At 41.9% G+C, this 22436-nt stretch overlaps 1 protein-coding gene across 1 annotated transcript in view; it reads left to right on the top strand.

The window, feature by feature from the left end:
* prdm5 (PR domain containing 5) overlaps positions 1-13119 on the top strand; it is a 41975-nt gene extending 28856 nt beyond the window's left edge. Inside the window, exons 14-16 of the mRNA XM_031311882.2 lie at positions 1123-1208; positions 8486-8590; positions 11333-13119. Coding sequence (XP_031167742.1) covers positions 1123-1208; positions 8486-8590; positions 11333-11497 — 356 coding nt within the window. The 3' untranslated portion in view covers positions 11498-13119. The remainder of the gene's footprint in view (positions 1-1122; positions 1209-8485; positions 8591-11332) is intronic.
* The last annotated feature ends 9317 nt before the right edge of the window (positions 13120-22436 follow it).

Raw genomic sequence — 22436 nt, 5'->3', positions numbered from 1 at the left:
CCAAAGTATGTGTGCAATGTGCATCATATGGATGGGTGCACTGCATATGGTTAACCGTGCAAGGGTGAAAGGCTTTCATCAACATCTACAACACAGCCTTGATGAGGCATTGCTTGCTGACATATTATGAGACAGATATAATCAGGTCATCACAAAATGTCCTTTGTCAACACATTTAAATAATTTAAGGAAACAATAAACCTGAAAAGTAGCCATTGAAATAAAGTGCTTGATGTGTAATTTAAGACGGTGGTGGATGGTTTTAAGATGGATGGTGCTAGTGGTGGAGGGGCAGTGCATGGTCTGCACGTGAACTGCAGCGTCTCCAGCAACACAGAGCTGCCTGTGTACGCCTGTCTGTAAATAATGACGGGAAAAAACTATCGGGCAAACGCAGCAGCCGCGTATCGATGCCGATACATGTAAAAACGCGAATATCGGCCCCATATATCGGCCGGCCGATAAAATCGGTCTATCACTAGCACACACCAACGCACAAGTATAAACTTCAGGCCACTTACGTAGGCTATGGCGAAAGCTCTGTGTGGAGCCTCCACAAAAGCATAAATCAGCCTTTAGAGCAAGTGAAGAAGGGACAGGACAGAGGCAACAACACCCACAACTCAACCATCTGTGAGGCAAGGCATTGTATAAATGTCCATTATTTATATTTACTTAAAAAAGGAAGATCCCGCACTCTGCTCTTGCTCAGCATCACAATTTATTAACAATTTATTTGCCCCTCTGGACCTAGCCAAAATGTTAGTATCATCAATAAATTGTTATGCTGAGCATGAGCAGAGTGTTGGAACTTCCTTTTTCAAGTCTGATGTGATATTTTCCAACGCACCTGCATCTAAGAATTGTTGGATATGCAATTTTTTTCTTCGTAAACTTTTCTGTCATCTGACATTGAAGGTCTGTCTTTAAGTCGGTCATGTTGTAAAATATGTACATACTGTATGTCATATTTTATATTTGCAAATGTGTGTGTGGCATACGTGAGCAAATGTGCAGTATATGTATAATAGAAAGTCTTCCCGGGTATGTCTTCCTGTTTAGAGTTGTAGTCCAGTATCAGTTTTGATATGTGAATGATGTCTAATTGTTTTGGTTCCCTAGGTGAGCGTCCATACCAGTGCCCCTACTGTGACAAAGCGTTCAGCAAGAACGATGGCCTGAAGATGCACATCCGCACACACACTCGTGTAAGTTTTCCCCCTTTCTGTGCTCCTGTTTGGAAGAACTTTATCTTTCGGTTATTGTGTGTGTATAGTGTACATTATTTTGTATTCTCCATTACAGTATTTTGAATCATAAGTACAATCATACATTTGTTAGTTAAACTTGATCGGAGGCATATTGATAGTTTGATAGAATATTTGCTCTGGTGCATCAAATCAAGAGCTCCCTAAACACTCGTAAACTGTCCAATCACAACCATTCGTGTCCAGCACACTGTGATTAGCCAATCTTTGCCTCCGAAAACACAGTAATGGATATGGTGAAGTATTTTACAATGTAACTTATAAGTGTAACTTTTTTTTATCAATGTATAGATGTGTCCTCTTGATTTTGTTACATGCCATGGTGGCATCATTATATATTTACTGAAACAGTGGCATTATTAACCAGACAAAGCATCACCAAATGCACCATAGGCCTTTGGTTTTTGGCCTTTGTAGGAAAAGCACAGATGTAAATAATCAGGCTGGCTCATGAACCAGTCGTACATGTAGCTACGAAAAGAAATGCATTGTCATTCGTATGTATTCCATGAATTTATTCATGGACTGCTGCTGTATAAGACCACAAAGAAGCAGGGCTTTTAAGCAGGGGAGGGGAGTTTGTGTCCCGGGAGAAGTTAAGGGGAAAAAAACACGCTTTCTCCCAGGTAATGGGCGTTTGTGTCCCGGGAGTACTACTTAAGGTTAACCCAAACCACATTTTTTTTATAATCTTAACTAGTCTTTGGTGTCTAAACTTAAAGGAGAATTCAGGCCGATTTTTACCTGACTCTTGATCGCTAGATGTCTCTGAGTATTGTCGATAGGAAAAAAAAACGACCAAAATCTGTGCTAGCAAACTGGAGTTGCTGCAGCTAATGGCCAGAGCTCCCAGTTAGCTAAAATGCCAGTTGTGGGGCCATGTTCTTAAGAGTGCCTTTGTGCCTCTTAACAGACACAAAATAGAATTAAAATTTCTGCATTGTGAAGAAACAGTTTAAATTCAAAGTTTGTACTGTACTTTTTCCATCGGTCGCTTCACCAAAAGCCCAGAGGAGTCGATCACGGAGGTCATGCCTTCGAGACGAAGTTTATTTCCCCCTCAAAAATAGGTAATTGAGCACTGTAGTGGTTATGACCATATCAGTGACATTAGGGGCTTTCTGACTTGAGGGATTTTTGCAGTTCTTAGAACTAAACGTTCCTAGAACACTTTTTTCATCGTGTTCGACAGGAAAAAATTGGGGATTTTTAAGTTCCTCTGGCCACAGTAGCGTACTTTTTTGGCTCCTACTTCAGAGCAGGGTCTTTTCCCTTTTCCTAGGTGTACTTGATTGGTCAAACTTATAAGCCACGCCCACTGCTAACTCGGAACTTGCAGACAGAGCAACAACCAACAACGGGACATTTTTAACAATTTTCACCATCTTATTCATCATTAAATTCACTTCTGACAACGTTTTAGGCGAGAAATTAACTGTTTAGATTTCGAATATAGGCAGTCTTGCTAAAATTGATGCCGAATTGACAATTTGCTTCAAAGTTTTCGGAGTTGAGAGGCTCCATGAAGTGAGGCGACAGCCAGCAAGCGCCTGCCCCGGCCTCTAGCTCGTCGCTCGGCCAGTCATGCTCAGAGACCTCGCTGTAAGCTGGAGGTCTCTCAGACCGCTCTCGTAAATAAGAGGCTTTTATTTCGCCGTTGACGGTTCGTTTGTTTAAATATCACAACACATGTCCATCATAAAATTAACAGGAACCTGTGGTTAACTATCTTTTCAGAGTTAAACTCCACAAGCGTGTCCTGCGGCTCGCCGGCCGTCACACACACACACACACACACACACACACACGTCCACAGCGCAGCAGGCAGAGGCGGGGTCTGTAAAGCCCTGTCGGTGTTGAGCAAAACATTACATGAATTACTACGAGAATGGACGGAATGCGGAACTCAGAAAAGTGGACTGATGCGGAGGTGCAGGCACTGCTGGCCATGTACGGCCTCCTCCATTACTGTGGCTTGCACAGTAATAGTGTTACTGAAGGCTAGCTGTAGTCTTGCGCTGAAGTCCCGTGGAAATTCAGTTGTTGAAATGGTAAACAAACAAACACAAACCATCTCTTTTCCACAGTAGATCAACACACGTTATTCTTACTCCAAACTTCTTCCCCTGTGAACACCTCCGATCTTCACTCTTCACACACCACGCTCCGATCTGTACACTACTGTTTACCGTTTCCTGCAACAACTGAATTCCATTCCGAGACATCTAGCGATCAAGATTCAGGTAAAAATCGGCCAGAATTCTCGGCCGGCTCGCAGTACCCTTTTGTTGTCTCAACAACTGTAAAACAGATGCGGCCATGTGACCGTAATTTTGTAGGCTATCATACAAATTGTTGTGCTTAAGTTTTTGTACGATAACAATATCATCGTTTCAGGGTCCTGATATTGTGCATGCTGGCTCACTGTCACACTGTCATGGCTTACTGGGACAATTGAATTGAACAGAATAGGGCTTCCCCCTTTGAGTCTGTTAGTCAACTAATCGTTTTGGTCTTAGTCAACTAAGATTTCTTTAGTCGATTAGTCATTTTTTTATGCTTTTCATGCTGAATGACTTATTTTAAAAAAAAAGGTATGAGCATATCTCTGGTAACCACAAGATTTGAAGTGGTGCTTTTGCATGATTCTTTTAAGTTTTACAGATCTGTCGATTAAATCAGCTAATCGATTAGTCGAAATCATATGAGTGTTAGTCGATTAAGAACTTCATTAGTCAAGGACAGCCCTAGAACAGAGCCATTATTAATATTATGAGTAACATGTTTGCTTTTCAAAGTCGAAATGCTGTGAAAAAGGCCTATTAACACCTAATTGCAATGTTTTTAGTGTTGCTATATTCCACAATGCAATGAGTGCAGTGAAAAGGTGTCGAGACAAAGAAAGAGAGAAAGGGATGCTCACACAGCGTCAGGTCTCCCACTGACTCAATCATTCAATCTGGAGCGCTTCGCTTCAGTTTTTCTGTCCAGCCTTCGTCTGAACTTCAGAGTGTGCATAAAGAAATTCTCACACACCTCGCCTAGTGAAAAATGTCCTGTCTCCTCTGTGTCTAACAGAAGTGACACTCCCTACCCATTTAATTATGAGGTAAATCCCACATTTGCAGGTTCTTTCATGAATCATCTAGTGACGCAAAAGGCAAGAGAAAATGACATACACTTTACTTAGACTGTTTGCTGTTTGTTATTGACATCCCCTGCTTTACTGCTTTAGAAACTGGGAGAAACTTTCCAATGCAGACATAGGAAACGTTGTTTTAATGGCCCGAACATGTAAATGTAAAGCGAGCCAGGGCTCGCGGGTGGAGAAAGGAAAAGGTAGGTTTCTCCCTGGACATCATGAGGTCATATCCTGGGTCGGGACAGCGCTCATTTCCCAGCATCACTTGAAACGATTGAAGTTCTCCACCAAAGCGCCACTTTCCATGAGCTCTTTGTGAGAATCTGGACATGTGTTGGTGGCACTTTTGATAAATGCGACTTAATATGTATTTCATCACAGATTTCCATCATCAATTCATACAGTTATGACTGTGACAGTCAGGGCCTGTCAACACTGTTCATTTCAAAGATTTGCCCTCTGTTAATGTTGTCCAGAGCACAGCGCTCTGCTGTTACCGTGTGCCGATAATGGACGTATCCTGCCCAGGTTGACGTCCCTCAGTAGAAACAGGCAGGTATAATTTTCTAGTGAGCTGCTGATTAAACTGACTGATGTTTTGCTCCTAATGTTCCCAGATCTGCCTTTGCTCACAGCGCTCTGAAATATGGGCTGAACAGTTACAAACAGCAGAACCAGATGAAGTCACTGTCATTTGGCTGAGAGAGCTGCAGCTCACTCTTAATGTACATGACGATTTGAGATGTGTGTGTATACCACAAACCACATCGTCTGCAAACTCAAGTGGAACACATTTGATGCCGATATGAAATTCTGACATTTTGGATATTAAGAGATTTTTTTTACAATATGGTTTTGATCTCTGATGATGGCTGTTTTCAGCTGCACATTTTATGTAAAAGGTTTCATATTTCGTTCTCACGCACGAAGGCGTTAGGACACTTTAAAACTGGTTAAAAGGTTAAACTTTTCCTGATTGTGATTACAGCAGACACACGCTAGTAGGAGAACCATTCTAACAATTCCATTGTAAATTATAGTGTGGTCTAGACTTACTCTACCTGAAAAGTGTCCTAAGATAACGTCTATTTTAACGATCTAAGCGCACGGCGTGAAGCGCCTGGCGCAGGTGCGTTTAGAGCGTGTACGAATCCACTTTTGCTAGTTTGACAACGGAAAAAAGGGTCCGTGTGCCGGGCGCATGGTTCAAAAGGGTTGAACTTAGTGTCTTCATTAATCAGAGGTGTGTTTTGGGCGTAACATGCAATAAACCAATCAGAGATCATCTCCCATTCCCTTTAAAAGCCAGGCGCGTTTGGACCTTGGAGCATTGCTGTTATGATGGAGGATTTGCACCGTAATATTTTTATTTGTAATCTTTGGAGCATTTTACTAATGTGCTGTTAAAACAACAATGAAATGCTGCGCTATTGACTTTATTCCAGGTTTTTCTTGGTCAATGGCGCGATCACTTCCCGCTGCCTCAAGATAGCAATACTCCCAGAATGCACCTGAACACACCTCCCTGTAAGACCAGCACGCCCATGGGCCACAGATGGGTGCAGGTGCATTTGCTATTTAAACGACGCGGGCTCTGGACGGGAAATTGACAACTGCGTTGGTCTTAAACTAGCAGAGACACTTATGTCGGGCTTTGCGCTGCGCTGGGTGCAAGACAGAGCCCTAGAAATTAAATTGAATTGATTAAAGTGTTGTTTACAGATACAGATGTTACAATCAGAGGTAATGCTGCTGTGCTCTCAGCTAAAGGGAGAGGCTTTACTGAATGTAATTTTATGCTTCTGTATCTCTTCATCCAAACCACTTCACCTTTGCGTGTCTCAGTTCTTTCTCACAAAGCAAAACCAACTTGCTAAACAGTTGCTAAAAGTTTGTCTTCATTTTGATGTAATGTCAGTCCTCGTTTTCCTTGTCGCTGTGCTTTAAAAAACGTTGTTAAACAAAGGAAACTATTAGCTAAACGCGAATGTCATTGTCAACACGTCACTGATTTCACAGTAAAGGCCAACCACTGACTTCAAATTAAAATGCACTTTTATTGTGAAAGAAAGTGCCTTGTTATCACCAGTGGTTTTTATGAAATACAGAAAACTGTAACCTCGGAAGCTGGGAATGACGTCACACCCGAATTGAATGCGTTCCGTTTAAACAAGTTAGTAACCAGGTTTGCCATTGTTAGGAATACCAGATGATAACAACGCATTATGCTGTTTTTTTGCAAACAGTACTAACAACATGTCCACTGATAGAAGTTGGACAGGACTGTGTATATGAGTGATTTAGTGAGACACAAATAAGAAGAAGAACTTCTAACTGTATGTTACTACAGCTTTCACTACTGTTGATGCACGGAGCAGCCATGTTGCATTTTGAGCTCGGGGTACTGTGAGGTTGTCTGACTTCCCAACTCGGAAATCCGACTAAAGGCGGCGTGTTTCCGACTTCCGAGCGTAACGGAATGCCCTATTGAGGTGGACCGGTGCTCTTTGTTGATTTCTAACTGCACCCTGAAGCCTGATAGAGCATAAAGACATCCCATCGGCATGCTGCTTTACAAATACCCACATATTTAACTTGACACATGAGATGTGAGGCTCTTTTGGAGCAAATAAACACTCTCCATCCAAACTCCATCTTTGCATGTATATATGTGCTATTTGCTTGAGAGTGGTCAAACTCAGAGGAAAAGGCCAGGTCACAGGCCAAAGGGTGAACAGCTGCTGAAGAGTGAAGGTCACCAGGTACAGATGTTCATGTTACTGGGGTCATAGTGATGCATTCTGGGTACACCATATCACCTAAGTCCATCCATGTGTTTCCTGGCCTTTGAACTTTGACCCCTCATAGTTTTTTTTTTCTTGGTCATACAAGAGCCATTCGTGCCCTATAGAAAAAGAAATTATCCTTGTTAAAGCTGAAGATTTAAGTTGGAATTTGCATTACACAGATCATCATAGAGTCTGTTTCCACACACACACGCACACACACACACACACACACACACACACACTGCTTTATTTCCATCGCTCCCCGTCATTCAGTCACATGCACACAAACAGTTGCATACTTAAAGCCGCTCACACGCGCACATGCAGTGAACCTGATCTTTACCTCCTTTTGTATCCTGTGTCACTGGGCACTCCTTGCCCCGCCCACATGATAGTGCCTTTCCCAGGACCCTTACTTCCTGCATTCACCCTGTTCCCATGACAACTAAGCTTTAAATGGGTAGAGCCTTTGCTATCAGCCAGACTTGTCAAAAACAGCTTCCCAAAGAGTGACGATCTCCACACTTCTTACTTCTCCTCAAGTCTTTTACAGTAGGTGTCACCGCTGTTTCCCCTCATACTGTAGGACACACCTACTCTTCAAGGCAGCCGTCCACCCTGTTGAACACACCCACACACACACACACACACATACTTGAGATAGCTGCTTTGACTGACACTGAGACAGGCCTCCGAAAGGCGCAGAGGAAATGTTCTTTGGTAAACTGATGAGGTGTGGAGACAGAGGAGTGATATTCTACAGCCCCAGAGAGCCAGTGCTCTGATACATGTTCAAAGGGATTTTCTGTGCCGTGTTTTCCTTACTCTTTTGAGGAATCCATGTGTTTTTGATGGCCCCTTTGCCGGTCATTTCCTCCCTACTGCAGGGGCTGTACAACCTTTCATTTCATATCTTCATAAACTCACAGGGAGAACACCGGGGTGTGAAGCAAGTGAGCAAGTGAGAGGGTATCTGTGTGTGTGTGTGTGTGTGTGTGTGCGTGTGTGTGTGCGTGTGTGCGTGCGTGCGTGCGTGCGTGCGTGCGTGCGTGCGTGCGTGCGTGTTACTGGGATATTTCCACATCTTCTTGTGTTTTCCGCTGTGCGTGTCTGTTTGTTTTTCTGTGTGCGTGCATGCGTGCGTGCATGCACATGTGTGTGTCATTACCCTGGTGTACCATATGTGACCAAACTGGGCAAGTATAGTTTTATGTATTGTTCTGCTGCACACTGACAGATCAAGTGCCCTCTTTAAACTTAGTGTGTATGTGTGTGTGTTGCTGCAGGAAAAGCCGTATAAATGCAGCGAGTGCAACAAAGCCTTTAGCCAGAAAAGAGGACTGGACGAGCACATGAGGACCCACACAGGAGAGAAACCTTTCCAATGTGATGTGAGTATCCAACTATGTCTACTTTATCTCTAAACCAACTTCTGTCTTCCCTGGATTCTTGCACGTGTTTGTCTGTGTGTACTTTATATGTGATGGCACAAGGCCAGATGTGGGGAAGAGTTGGGGGGCTCAGTAAGAGGCAGATAGTGATCTTGCTTCTCTGGAGGGGTAGAGTGGGCTGATCTCACGTAAACACATTGAGAGGATCAGAGGGAGAAATTACCCTCTGCTTATAATACTGCAGGAGAAATAATTATTCTCAGAGACTGGGGAGGGAACATGTGACAGAAGATGTTGTCCATGTTAGAAACAAACTTTTTGAATGCTGTGTTTTATTGGCATTTCTTTTTAAATAGAAACATTTTAATGTGATTAATAATGGAGGCCAGATGCCTTTTAAACAGAATGAAGATGATGTTATTGTAGACTAGGGGTTTTCAGACTAATGCTGTGTGAGGTAAGAGAGGCAGGTGCAAGCTGTTCTAAAAAAGGACAGCAAGTCAAAATAGTTTAAAATAGTGTTCGCTCAACAACACGGTCAATTAAAGTGCTTAAGCTACTTCTTCTTGGAGTCATAACTCAGTCAAAACTGATCACACAAACAAGATGAAGCTATTTTTAGATTCAGAGTAACTAAAACCTTTCAGGGATATCATTGTGTCCATTGCAAATCAATGCCCATAAATCATAAATCCACTTAGAAATCATTGAATGAAAGAAAAAAAAGTTTTTTTCAGTATCAAAGTAATCCAGCGATGGTTCACATGGACATTCACAGAAACTTTGCAAACAGGAACTGATAATAACTACTTCAGCATACTTTTACTGTAATGGTGCCACTTTGCTTACTAAATACAAATACAGGCTTAAAAACACATTTTATCAAAATTCAGAAGCACATCCAAAGCATTATTGGGACTGTAGTACCAAAACCTGCAAGATTATACCCCAAAATAGAAGTAAGACAAATAATAACAATACTAGGAGTTACAGCGCCGTTCAATACTTCTTGACATTACTCAGATATTTGTTTTGTTGAAAACCTGTGGACATTCAGACAAAAAACTAATGCCTATTTGAGCTAATAGTACAGTTACAGCACAGTTGTCTGAGGGGGGGTCCACAGTGTCAGACTTTGAAAGCCTTTGATCTAGACAGCTCAGTCATGGACGATACTCTTAGATCGGAACTCTGGAAGCCAAATATCTCTTAATTCTTTGAAGAACATCAAAAAACAACTCTGGATTCTCAGACTCTCGTTTGAGCTTTAACACCCTAATAAGCCTTAATCCGTGGCATCGCCTCACGTTCCAAACCAAAAAATGGGCATAGAGTTGTTGTTTGAGACCACAGAATCAGTTTCCTATTCATCGTCAGTGAAGCATCAGAAGACATCCAACATTCATCTGGCTTCTTTTTCCCAGCTGTGGAAGAGACATTCTCATGTAAATAATTCTACGCTAAACTAAAAAGATAATAGAAATAACATGTGGATTTTATTTCGGAGTGGATTTTGAGTCAGACAAAAGGATCGCACAGTTCCAGGAACATTTTCCAGACAAGCTAGAGGGGCTCTATAAGCAGTGTCTGTCATAACAGCATTAAAAATGTTGTAGAAGCATCCAGTAACATCTGGGTTAGGATGAGATGAGAAGGCCCTTCTCTCATCAGCTCCTGCCACTGGTGCACTTTATAAAAGGTCTAATATTTTACTGACTGGATCAGATTTGTTGATTGTTTGACAGATATTTGGATAGACAGACAGACAGACAGAGAGACAGACAGAGAGACAGACAGACACACACACACACACACACACACACACACACGCACACACATTACTGGCAACAAAAGCTTTTTGTCTATATGCCTACTGCAGCCATTACTGTAGCAGGCCACACATGTAAAAATGCATGTATAGTTGTCATGAACACATTACATTATAATTTCATGAGGTTATGAAGTTACCCATGATGAAAAAAATCCATTCTATAGAGTAGAGAGGAGCAGGATCACTTTGTGACCGGCGCAGAGAAATGCGCATCTGGTTTGAGCAGCCAGGCGCCCGATCAGGCACAAATCTACGCTTCGCAGCACTTCGCGGCCAGTGTGCCCCTACCGCAAGAATTATTATGGTAGGAAAACCCTGTGTACAATTATTAACTTATAACCACTCTGGACCAAAAAAAAATAAATTCTGAACCGACCACATCATATTATGACAGGAATCTCCTTATTTTTCACCATGATTGTGTTGAAACCAAAACTGATTCTCACAGGCATTCTGTTTTTCTTTTGCCACAGATATAAACTGTCTGTGAGACTTTCTGAATGTAGTCATTGCGCTGAAGTTCTTCCCAGATAGAGTGAGGAGGACACATGCTGTGCCTCTTGAAGCAGTATGTTAAACTGCAGCTGCACAGCAGCCAGCGGCAGATTATCATGATTGATAGAGGACGATGGAGTCATTTTGTACAGTGTAAAATGGCTCATTTATGATGGATGTTAAGTTGCATGCATTCCCTCTCGCTGCTGGTGGAGGAAACAAAGTCTGTCGCCAAGGTCCGCCGCGTGTGATTTACAAATCACTCTCTGTGTCTCCGGCTGTGCCGGTGATAAGCCTGAACTCTACAGTGAGCAGAAGAATTCGGCAAACAAGACCGCGGGTAAAACAACTTAAAGTGTGTTTATTAGCTTCAATTATCACTTTTAAAATCCTGTATTGTTCCGTGTGTTTTCTAGGTGTGTGACCTGTCGTTCAGCTTGAAGAAGATGCTTAGCAGGCACAAGCTCACACACAACCCGAACCGGCCAATGGCAGAGTGCCAGCTGTGCCATAAGAAGTTCACCAGGAACGACTACCTCAAAGTACACATGGAGAACGTCCACGGGGAGACGGAGAGCTAGAGCCAATTATGGAACCGCTGGCTGACAATGATATCTGATTCCTCAGATAAAGTTCAATCTCCCTATGCAACCAGTATGGCCTATACATACTGTATACACAGATGGAGCGATAGCAGAAATGTTGTTATTAAAGATACACACATGTAGGATATGGAAAACATTTGGGCGAGTATTTCAGAATTGAAACACAGGCTGTACATTTGTAATTTGTAATGTTTGTCATACTGTTTAGTAGGGCTGCCCGATATGAGGAAAATATGTGATAACGTTGTTGAATATCGCGATAACGATATTACTTGCAATAAATACACAAATATTAAAGTGTACCTAGTTCTGCCTTTCTGCTGCTTTCAGTGTTCTGCTAAAATACAACAAATTGCTTGTTGAATTTGGAAAACCGAACGAAAAACATTTCCAAAATAATTTTATTGAACGAATTGAACATTGAACATAAAAAGCTGTTAAAAAAATGTCAGTTACATTTAAAGTGTAGTTTTCTACTGATACTCTCTTTCAACTAACTCAAAAAATCTCAGAGTGTCTTTGGCGATGTGTTTATTGCGCAAGTTGATATCGCGATGACGCTACAAAAACCATGTATTGTGCAGCCCTACTGTTTAGGTATTGTTTGAGCTGCCTTCAGAGCCGCTGTGTCTGCTCACAGAAATGTCTGTTATTTCACTTTTAGTCTGTCTGACTTCTAACCAGTGTTACTGTTCATACTGTTACAGCCTGACCTCTTCCACTGTAGCATTTACTGACCAGCTGTCTGAACACATTACTGTACATCTGTGGCCAGTAGACCTTGAAGCGCACTTACCTGTATGCTTTCTACATGTTTACACCGGTTCTTTGGCGTCCAAACATGTTTAATATTTAGACTGTTAAGCCCTAGAGCACACTTCAAAAGCATGTTGCTCCATTTATTATTTCAAAATAAAAGTATTTAAACAGTATGTTTGAATGGGAGATGGAGAGAAGTGAAGTTCTGAAAACTGTAATACTAACCAGCTACAAAATCTGAAACAGCTCACATGTAAGTTTGTATTTACATGAATGGCCAGAGAGTATAAACATACTGTCCCCAGTCTTTCATGCTCCTATTTCAGATCTATTCGGGCCCTCATTTAAAAAGTGATCAAGAAAACTTGCAGAGCAGAAGTTGCATGGCTTTTTAGGTATAATCTGGTAGACAACTTTAAAACTACTGGGCGTACATTATTAATTTAAGACGAATGAGTTCCTCCCTTTCCCACGGCCTTTTGGTGCGTTACTGTTTCTGCGTCCCAAATTGTCTTAGGGACATGAAGAGAATCTAAAGTACTGTGTGTGTTGAATTTCTTAATGTATTGAGTATGTTTTCATATGAATGGCCCAGGGTTATTGTGCCTTACGGTATGTGTTTAAGTTCTTTGTTCATCATTGTTCGATACAGTATTTAATGTATTTCAATAGAAGTGCAATTTTCTCCTGTTTTATGTCCATACCCATTTGCTTCCTCATGTACTGCCCCTGTGATGAATGCACATGTTCCCGCTGTTTATTCTGCATCTGTAGACTGTGAATTGTCACTTCACACTTTTGTATTTTGAAATGTATAAAACCTCATCACCTACCAAACATCCATTTCCTCCGCCCGTTCTAATTATGTGTTTGTGAACTGTTGACGTTGGGGGTGGGGGTGCAAGGAAACGCTTTGAGAGTTGATTAAAAGTGTTCGCTTTCTCGTTGTTAATCTAACCCCTATTCTTGGGTTGGCAGTCTGCTGGGAGCGAGGGCTAATTATGCTTTTTCTTCTTACTGAGGCCACAGTCACCACTTGCCTGATCTGTAAAGCCACACTCTAAATAGTGCCTGTGATGGTTTCTCTCTGTGGATGCGGGGAGTCTTTCTCACATCCGTCCCCTGCAGAGGCTCTCTAGTATCTCAGGATTTATCTGTGAGAATCTCCGGAGCGGTGGAGTGAAGTGGGAGAGCTGCGAGTCTTTCTCATCTTCGCTCTATGAAGATTGTCAAACGGGCTGCTGTTGAAACTCAATAAATCTTGCCATGTGTGGTTTTGGCTTCCTAAAAACACATAACTCCTACAGTATGTCTATCTTCACTTATTTGAGTGTGTGCTGTTTGTTTTAACAATTAGCTAATGTTCATGTTAGATTACATTTCAGCTCCGCTGCATAAAGAAATCAAAACCAGCATTATGTTTCAGGCGCTCCTATCAGCCTCTCTCTGCCAGGCTTCCAGAGGAGCGTGGTTAGCGATGACTCTCAGATCCCATGTGGCCGGGTTACCCTGCTCTCCCTCTGGAGCTCGGTTCACCGCGTGGCCGTGCAGGGCGTGGCTGCAGTCGCCAGCCCTCGCTGCCCGCTGAGCTTGTGCTGCCCGCCGCCTGCTTGTTAGTGGTGAGGCCTCCAGGCCATACTGACGCACTCTCAAATACAGTAGCATTTATACTGCATCTTGTAAACAGTAGTAGTAGTAGTAGGGATTTCCAACAGTGGAATATTATTGTCTGCCACATGTCTGTCTTGTTGGACTGACAGGTCAGAGTGGGTGTTGAGATATCTCTGCTTTTGATTATCGCTTTGCTATCTCTCTCTGTGTCTGTAACAGTGGCGATTTAAGCCTAAAAAATAGTCTGTTAATCTATTGTGAGCTAAGGAGTTCTCATCTAGGAATATTACGGCATCATGAAACTAAACCCAGAATCTAGATGCCTAGATCATTCAGAAAAAAGTGCTTGTCAGCCATTAGTCAAAATCGCATAAATCTCTCATTTTTAAAATTGATAATATTGATACTGCATTTTGGAAATGTCAATGCTTTTTCATAGATAAATATCAGATTTCATTTGTAATACCTCCTCACCTTTGTAGTAATGGCCCAGTGGCTGAGCATCACAGGAAGTTTTCTCAGAATTGTTGGTTTCTTTCTAGTTACATAATTCAGTGTTTCTCCTACGGTCCAAAATAATGTTTAAATGCACAGTTAGCACAGTAGATTAAAGATAGAAGGGTGCCAGCCTAAAGCTCTGATCCTAGAATTGCCCCTGGTCTGTTACGATGTCCACATCTCTGCTTTTGCATTTCGGCCCCCCAACCTTTGATTTTCTCCTGGGACTTTCCCAGTGACCCAGTGATCTTGTCCTCACTTTTTTTTTCTCCCCGTGTGCATCCCTGCCTGCATGTGTCTCTCCCTTCCTGCTGGGTGTATCATACCAAAGCTCCCAGTCAATGTGTTTCTAATTACATGTTTTTACTGGAAGCCCCAGTTTCCTGTGTTGCCTCCCCATTTGTGAGTGTGGCCAGACTGGGCCCCGACCAGCGTCCACAGAGGCCAACGCCAGCCCCGCCCACTGCGCAGGAGTATCATTACCACGCCAGGGCCGGGTTTATGGCAAGCCGCTGTCACGTTAGGAATGACACGGACACGCTTGTCTGACCTCTGTGTTTGGCCGGCGTTGCCATAGCAACAGGTAGCTTTCCCCTCCACTTCCCCTGACCAGTAATGTGGAATGTGTGTGCCCGGCGAAGAGTGCCATGCTGAAGAATTTTAATACAAGTGGGCAGGGTGTGTTTGGTTATTCTGGGTCACCCTTTCAGCATGATGGATGTTCCTTTAAAGCCACATTTCCATGGAAACAGACTGTGGCAAAAGCCTTGACACTGAAAACCAGCAAAAGGTTAAATGCTTGACACAAGGCCATAGGGCTTGAGCCGAAAAACTTGCCTGTCTGAGGAAAACACACACACACACACACACACACACACACACACACACACCATTCTCACGATATTTCAGTCTTTCTTGCTTATTTACAAGATGGTTCTAATTTAATCTTCAGACTCCACTCCAGGCTATATCAGGTCAGGTAAACAGGGATTCTTTCATTAGAAGAACTATCATTACACCGCACACAGCTACTCCCAACTATACACACAGCCCAAAACTTCACTTATACACACTCATGTAAGAGGGATAACACAAAATGCAAGCATTGTGCATGCAGTTTTCAGCCAAAAAGCTAATGAAAGCCCACAGTGCATTACCAAACAGCAGACAGACACAGTTAGCAACCAGCTGGTGAACATAGTGGAGCATTTAAGCAGCTAAAGAGCCAGATATTTCTTTCAGGAGTTCAGATGGTTTGTTACACAGAACCAACTGAGAAGCCATCATTGGAAACTGTTTGGAAAAGTGCAGGCACTTTCAGGAAATACCTGGCAGGTGATGGGATGAACCATCTATTACATCCGCTATTGTTGTTTTGAATGCCGCCACACACACACCTAAACCACGCCAGGAGCTCCTCATCGGACGCTGATTGGTTCGGTAAGCTGGTAGTTCAGACACAAACGCGTTACTTGAAGCCTGACAAGATGGATTTTTGTGTGATGATATCATGGTATCACATAAAAACCAGCTGGGAACTAGACTAGATGTAAAAGGAGAGTGAATATTGGACTTTTGGACTGTTTGCTAACAAATTTGCCAAATCCACTTCATAAGGTTTTAATATGTCAGGGTTTTGTTCACAGCTTGTTCCCGCTAAAGTGGCCAAAAAATCAGTAAACGCTGGTTTGAATAACTATATCTTGACTCAAACTATTAAAAAAAAGTCCCCTCTGGTGAAAAAAATGGGAACGTCATGTTATTTTACATCAAATTGTGTTTCCCCACCCTCCAAAATCAAAATAGAGTATATTGATGAGGAAACAGCATGTCCTGATTGTTTAGGTTTGAAGTGCCTGTAGGAAATGGAACCACATTTGAAGCACTGCAGCACAATGGTGCCTTGGCTCGTGAGAAAGACGCTCGACAACATACAGAGGCGAAAAGCTGGCCAGGAAACGCTCCAGAAGAATGATGGGGAATTGTCTCCTTTTCCCACTTTTGTCCTCTTTAGGGAGGTTCAACTGTGTAAGAATGGCTCAGCCTATGCCAAGTATAGCTGCTAATTCCAATAAACAAGAATGTTGACTTTTTCTAACTGTGAAGAAATGCAGGAGATGAAAGGCCCCCGCGGTGTTACAGGACATAGAGGCTCATTCTGAAAGTCTGCGGGTTAAAGACTTCAGTCAGTGTGCAGGTCCACCTCTGGAGCTTTAGTGTTGCTCAGTTCTGTCAGCGCGTTGTTGCTGGGTGCCATCACTCCTCAGCCTCATTAGGAACCACAGCGCTGTCCTCGCTCGGTTGATGTCTTGCGTCTCTTTTCGTGGGCCATGCATTGTAGCAACAGAACAGATACAAAAGTCATAAAAGGTTGGTCCTTTACAATGCGTGATCTAACAAAAATGGAACACAACAGCAGCCTGCAGGGGTGGAAGAAACAAAGCTGATGTCGTGCTCAAGTTCAGCTGTCAAAGGAGAAATTCAACCTGGCAGAAAACATACACCAAAACAAGCAAATCCAATAAGATTTGGACCTACGCCAAGGTTCAATGTGACCCACAGAGGGGAAAATGTCTATGATGAGCTGCCAGGAACCAAATTCAATCCGTTCTATTTAGTAGTCTGTATATTTGAAGACGCTGTGTAAAAAGGCTTCCTCTCCAGCAACTAGACTTGTCTTTGTGCTTCTTCCCTTCACCGCGTGCTGCTCAGGGATTTATTGTGAGGTGATTAGTGATGACAGAGAAGACTCAACTGGTCTAGCCAAAACATTTGTGCAAAAGTGATGATAGAAGCGCCATAATTCCTCTCTATTCTCTTTGGTCACACTGCTGCTCATCCTCCCCCTCCCTGTTATTGTGTCAGCCCCCATAATCTTGGCGTTTTTTTTGCGAGCAAAACGGCCCAACACAAACAACACCAAACTCTTGCTGGGCTGGAGAAGCAGGGGTAATGACTGCATGTGCAAGAACACACACAGAGACAACACTGAGCCCAGGATTCACTCTCAAGTGAAATCACTAAAACATTAAAACACTTTGAAGTAAATATGAAACAGTTGGATGAAGGGAAAAGCACATTTCAATAAATGCGAAATATCCTAATTTTGTTTTTTAGTCATGTGAAATTTATGTATTTGGAACAGCAGTGAACAATCTGTGGAATTAAATGTAACTATTGACATAACATTGGCCTTATTGTCCCCCCACTCATGCTACATTTCTGTTTTGAATTTTGCACCATGTTTGAAATGGAGTCCTGTGTGAATTTGGAGAAACCAAATACCACTGTGAGGGTCTGTTTCCTGTCAGAGAAGCAGGAGAAGCAACACTGAGATGCACACCTTTCATGTGCTGATTTAGGTTTCGGTCCAATGGACCGTCGAACACACACACACACACACACACACACACACACACACGTGGAGACGCACAAGGACGCTAACTTCATGGAGAAAGGCCTCCAGTGTCTTAGACCCTTCTGAAAAGTGTGAGGTGGGACTGGGGTTTCTGTCTGGGCCCTCTGAATTAGCCACGCTGAACCTGTTAACCCAGACCACACACACACACACACACACACACACACACACACATATATATGTGCGTGCACTGAATGATAATTCCCCTGCCACACAGGGACATCATGTGAGGGGAGTGACTGTTGTCAGAACAAAACAGCTGCTGTGCCAAAACACATCTATCTTCCACAGGAAGTTATTGGTCAAACAAACGTAATGAATCTGTTGTTCTTGTCTTGTTGACCGTGACCATATCTGTCTGTCTCACACACACACACACACACACACACACACCCACACACACACACACACACACACACACACACACACACACACACACTAATTTTCTCTTCCTCATGCCCGTTAACAGAAACAGTAGAGTGGAAAGAGAATCAAGGCCATGGACCTCTTACATAAAAGAAGGCTGTTTCACTCCCACGCCCATTTGGTTTCAAAAGCCACAGTATTATTAAGCAAACTTTATTTTATGTTTGTAACTAACGTCAGCATTTTAACATTAGCAAGATGTGGAAAACTAGAGTAGGGTTCAATTCAATGCTGAAACTCAAGTCTGCTAATTTGCTGTTTAGATTAGCTTGTTATGATGGCTGTGTTTGTCAATGAGGTTCCATTTTTATTTTTTAAATACTGAGAATGTTTGTTAAGTTCTATATTTTGTGTATAACACTGGCATTGACAACACGAGAGGTTTATGTTTTCGTTTTTTTTTTTTTTCCAGAGGATATATTTCATAAGAATCGGTTTCACATGGTTTTATAGGGCTATAGGGGTTAAGTTTAGGCTAACATCAGGACAGAATATTTGGAATATTATTTTCTTTTAACCAATAAAACATTACCTAAACATGACTTGTCAAGTCTTGAGCAAGAGAAACAGCATTTTAAATGAGGATGCATAAAGGAAAGGGAAAAAAGGCCATTAACGCAAATGTCACCTGACTGCTGGGGACCATCTAATGCCTGGGGACCATCTAATGCCTGGGGACCATGGATGCATTACATAAGTGATCTGGATATGGCACCTGTTTATCCCAGTGGTCACTTGTGATGTTGCAATGACGGCAATACCACAATAAGGTATTTGACAAAGACACCTCGAACTGCAAACTCAGTAAATTATTACTCTTTGTATAAATATGTCCAGAATCTGGTTCTTAATAATTAGGGCTGGGTGTCATTCAAAAATATTTGATACCAATACTAATACCAATGCCGTGACTTTGTTACCGGTTCCTGAATGATACTTTTTTCAATACCAATTTTAAAAAACAAAAAGAAATTACAACATTACACATTACGGCACAAATCTTTTTAGTTATTTTTCAGCTCCTACTACGTGAGCCCGTCTCTATGGTAACGTAGAGTTTTTCCTGCCTGTCTCTATGACGTGTAACGTTAGACAGCCAATCACAAGCATTGTTAGATCTTGGTAAAAGCATGCTGCATGCTTATTCAATCAATCAATCAACATGTATTTCTATAGCACTTTACAGTAACCAACAGGTATCCAAAGTGCTTAACATCAGAATCAAGACTAAAACACACATCATGTAACATATCATACAATAAAAAGAATGGCACAGAAACAATAAAGTCAGAAGAGGTTGCATATAAATAGGAGAAGGAAATTGTCACACCACTACTATGTATTAAAAGCCTTTCTAAACAGATAAGTTCTGAGTTTAGACCTAAAAAGTGCTACATCTGTAGTCGTCCGAATTTCAGGGGGTAATTTGTTCCAGAGTCTCGGGGCAGCAACTGCAAAAGCCTGATCACCCCAATGTTTGTACTTTGACCTTGGGACTTCTAAAACCAGCTGATTTGAGGACTGCAAGGACCGGTTGTGCTCACGCAGGGTTAAGATCTCGGACAAATACTCCGGGGCCAGGCCGTTTAAGGCCTTGAAAACAAACAATAAAATCTTAAAATTGATTCTAAAATGCACAGGGAGCCAATGAAGGGTGTAGAGAACGGGAGTGATGTGTGCACGTCTAGATGTGTTAGTTAAAAAGCGAGCAGCAGCATTTTGTACAAGTTGAAGTCGTGAGATGGAGGTCTGATTCAGGCCAACATAGAGAGCATTACAGTAATCCAACCTTGAACTAATAAAAGCATGAATAGCCTTTTCTAGATCATGCCTGTTAAGGAAGGGTTTAACTTTAGCCAGGAGACGAAGCTGGAAAAAGCTCATTCTAACAACATTGCTGATTTGCTTATCAAATTTCAAGTTGCAATCAAAAGTAACCCCCAGATTTTTGACAGCTGGCTTAAGGTATGAAGCCAGCTTATTGGCTCACTGATGCTGATGAGATTTACTCCTTAGGTATTGATATTTGGTATTGAATGACGAGGCATTTTTCTACACGCAATACTTTAGAGGCAATTTTGTTGGTGCCTAAAAAGTATTGAATTTGATACCCAGCTCTACTTTTAATACATCCATGCTGGGGACCCTATACTCTCTTCCCATTGGCTTGCAGATGGGGTCCCCAGAAGGGAGGTCTGCAGTTGGACTCTTCTCCTAATACAGTATAAGCTGATGCTAAAGCTAAAATGGCCCCCAATTGAATCACAACTACCATCTATAGTGGTCACACCCTGCCGGTGTACTACACACACGCAGAGGCATGAGGAGGGCTCAGTCTGTCATGCTACATATCTTCTAAGAAGAAAAAAAAAGATGGCACACGTGTACGACATCAGTCGATGCTCTGCCCTGCTGCCTCTGGGCTGTTGTCAGAAGCAAATGATTTATGCCCGTGTTCATGTTCACTTGTTGGAGAGCTGATAAAATAAGGAAGTGCACATACCTGTTCCCCCTGAGCTGTGCTCTGTTAGACATCAGCCTTGATCCCATAACTCCAGGAGCCCAGCCCTGTCACACTGAAGAATGAGTGAGTCTGACCCAGGTTATGAAATAGTCAGGGCCTTCAGATTCTCATAAATTACACCCTTGTTATAAATAAAATCCCATTTGCAGAGCGACACAGGGAGAAGAAGTGGTGGATTTCAAGGCAGAGCATTGGAACATTGGACAGAAAATACTGCAGAAACATTACAGATGTTTTCAGAAGAAGTATTCAGATCCTTTACAACAACATACTCTGTTACGAGTAAAAGTCCTGCATTGAAATGTTACTTAAGTAAAAGTATGTAAGTATCATCAGGAAAATGTACTAACTTATAGTACATGTAAGTAAGTATTTAAAATTAAAAGTACTCAATGCAGAAAAATCCTCATATTTTAGAAACTGGAAACGATCAAAACAGTTCTGTCACTCAACTAAGAGTTTAATGGTCTAATCATTTCAGCTGGACTTGTAGGTCTATTATTGTTGGGTAGTTTCATTTATAATGAACCCTCCTGTTGTCCTCGGGTCAAATTTAACCCGTTTTCAAAAAGTTTCTATATCAGAAATTTGGGTTTCCTTCAACCAAATTGTCAAAAAAAATAACGTGGATGGTTCCCTACAACGCTCAGTTCACTACTTTCATTGAATTTGGGTGTTTTATTTAATTTTATAGCATTTGAAGAAAAAAAATGGATTAAAGAACACCGAAAAAAGTGACAGAAATGTAGGGGAAAGCTTCAAAAACTTGGTCAAAACAACAACAAAAATGTCCCAAAAAATCAACAAAGAACTTCGGGAAAAGTGACAAAAGTGTCTGGAGGTTTTAACTTTAAATTTTGACCCAGATAAACTAAAAGTTGGATGGTCCACGGGAAGACAACACAAGGGTTAAACATCATATGTCATGTGTTTTATGTGCAGAATATTAATGTGTAAAGTAACTAGTAACTAAAGCTGTAACAGATGAATGTAGTGGAGTAAGAAGTACAATATTTCTCTCTGAAATGTAGCGGAGTAGAAGTAGAAAGTGGCATGAAAAGAAAAGACTCAAGTAAAGTACAAGTACCTCAGATTTGTAGTTAAGTACAGTACTTGAATAAGTGTACTTAGTTACATTCCACAACTGCTTTTCAAAACAATACCTGCACAAAGAAAGGGAAAAGCTGCTTTTCTTTCTTTTAAAATGAAAATACCCAGATAGTGAACGCAGAAAGAGCTCGTTTGTATTCTCGGGTTTCGTAGCGTTGGGTCTGAGACAGTTTACCTCCATGTCCTTGAATGCGTCTTTGATGCACTAGCCCTCGGTCTTTGTGCCTCAGTAGCAGACAATGATGTTTGTGTAGGACTTTCCGCTTGTTTCTCCTGGCAAATGTGGGCAACCCGTATATTTAACCTCTGCACCAAACATTTACAGTCATTGCACTCACATCTTCTTTTTTCTTTTAAATCCAGCACTCCAGTTTAAACTGATACCATCACAAGGTTACTCATGCACACCAGAACTGGAGGCCGCTCACACCACGGAGCGCTATCTGAGAGCCATTGTGCTGGAAGTAATTTCAAAAGCCTCTGATCTTCACGACAAATGAGCTAGGCCACTCTTGAGCTCCATTAAGCAGAGGGCGCTGTTATTTATTGTATTTGTTTTCTTTGCTGCA

This window comes from Sander lucioperca, chromosome 11 (assembly GCF_008315115.2).
Source record: "Sander lucioperca isolate FBNREF2018 chromosome 11, SLUC_FBN_1.2, whole genome shotgun sequence".
Taxonomy (NCBI): Eukaryota; Metazoa; Chordata; class Actinopteri; order Perciformes; family Percidae; genus Sander; species Sander lucioperca.
This window is presented reverse-complemented; position numbering and strand designations above follow the sequence as displayed.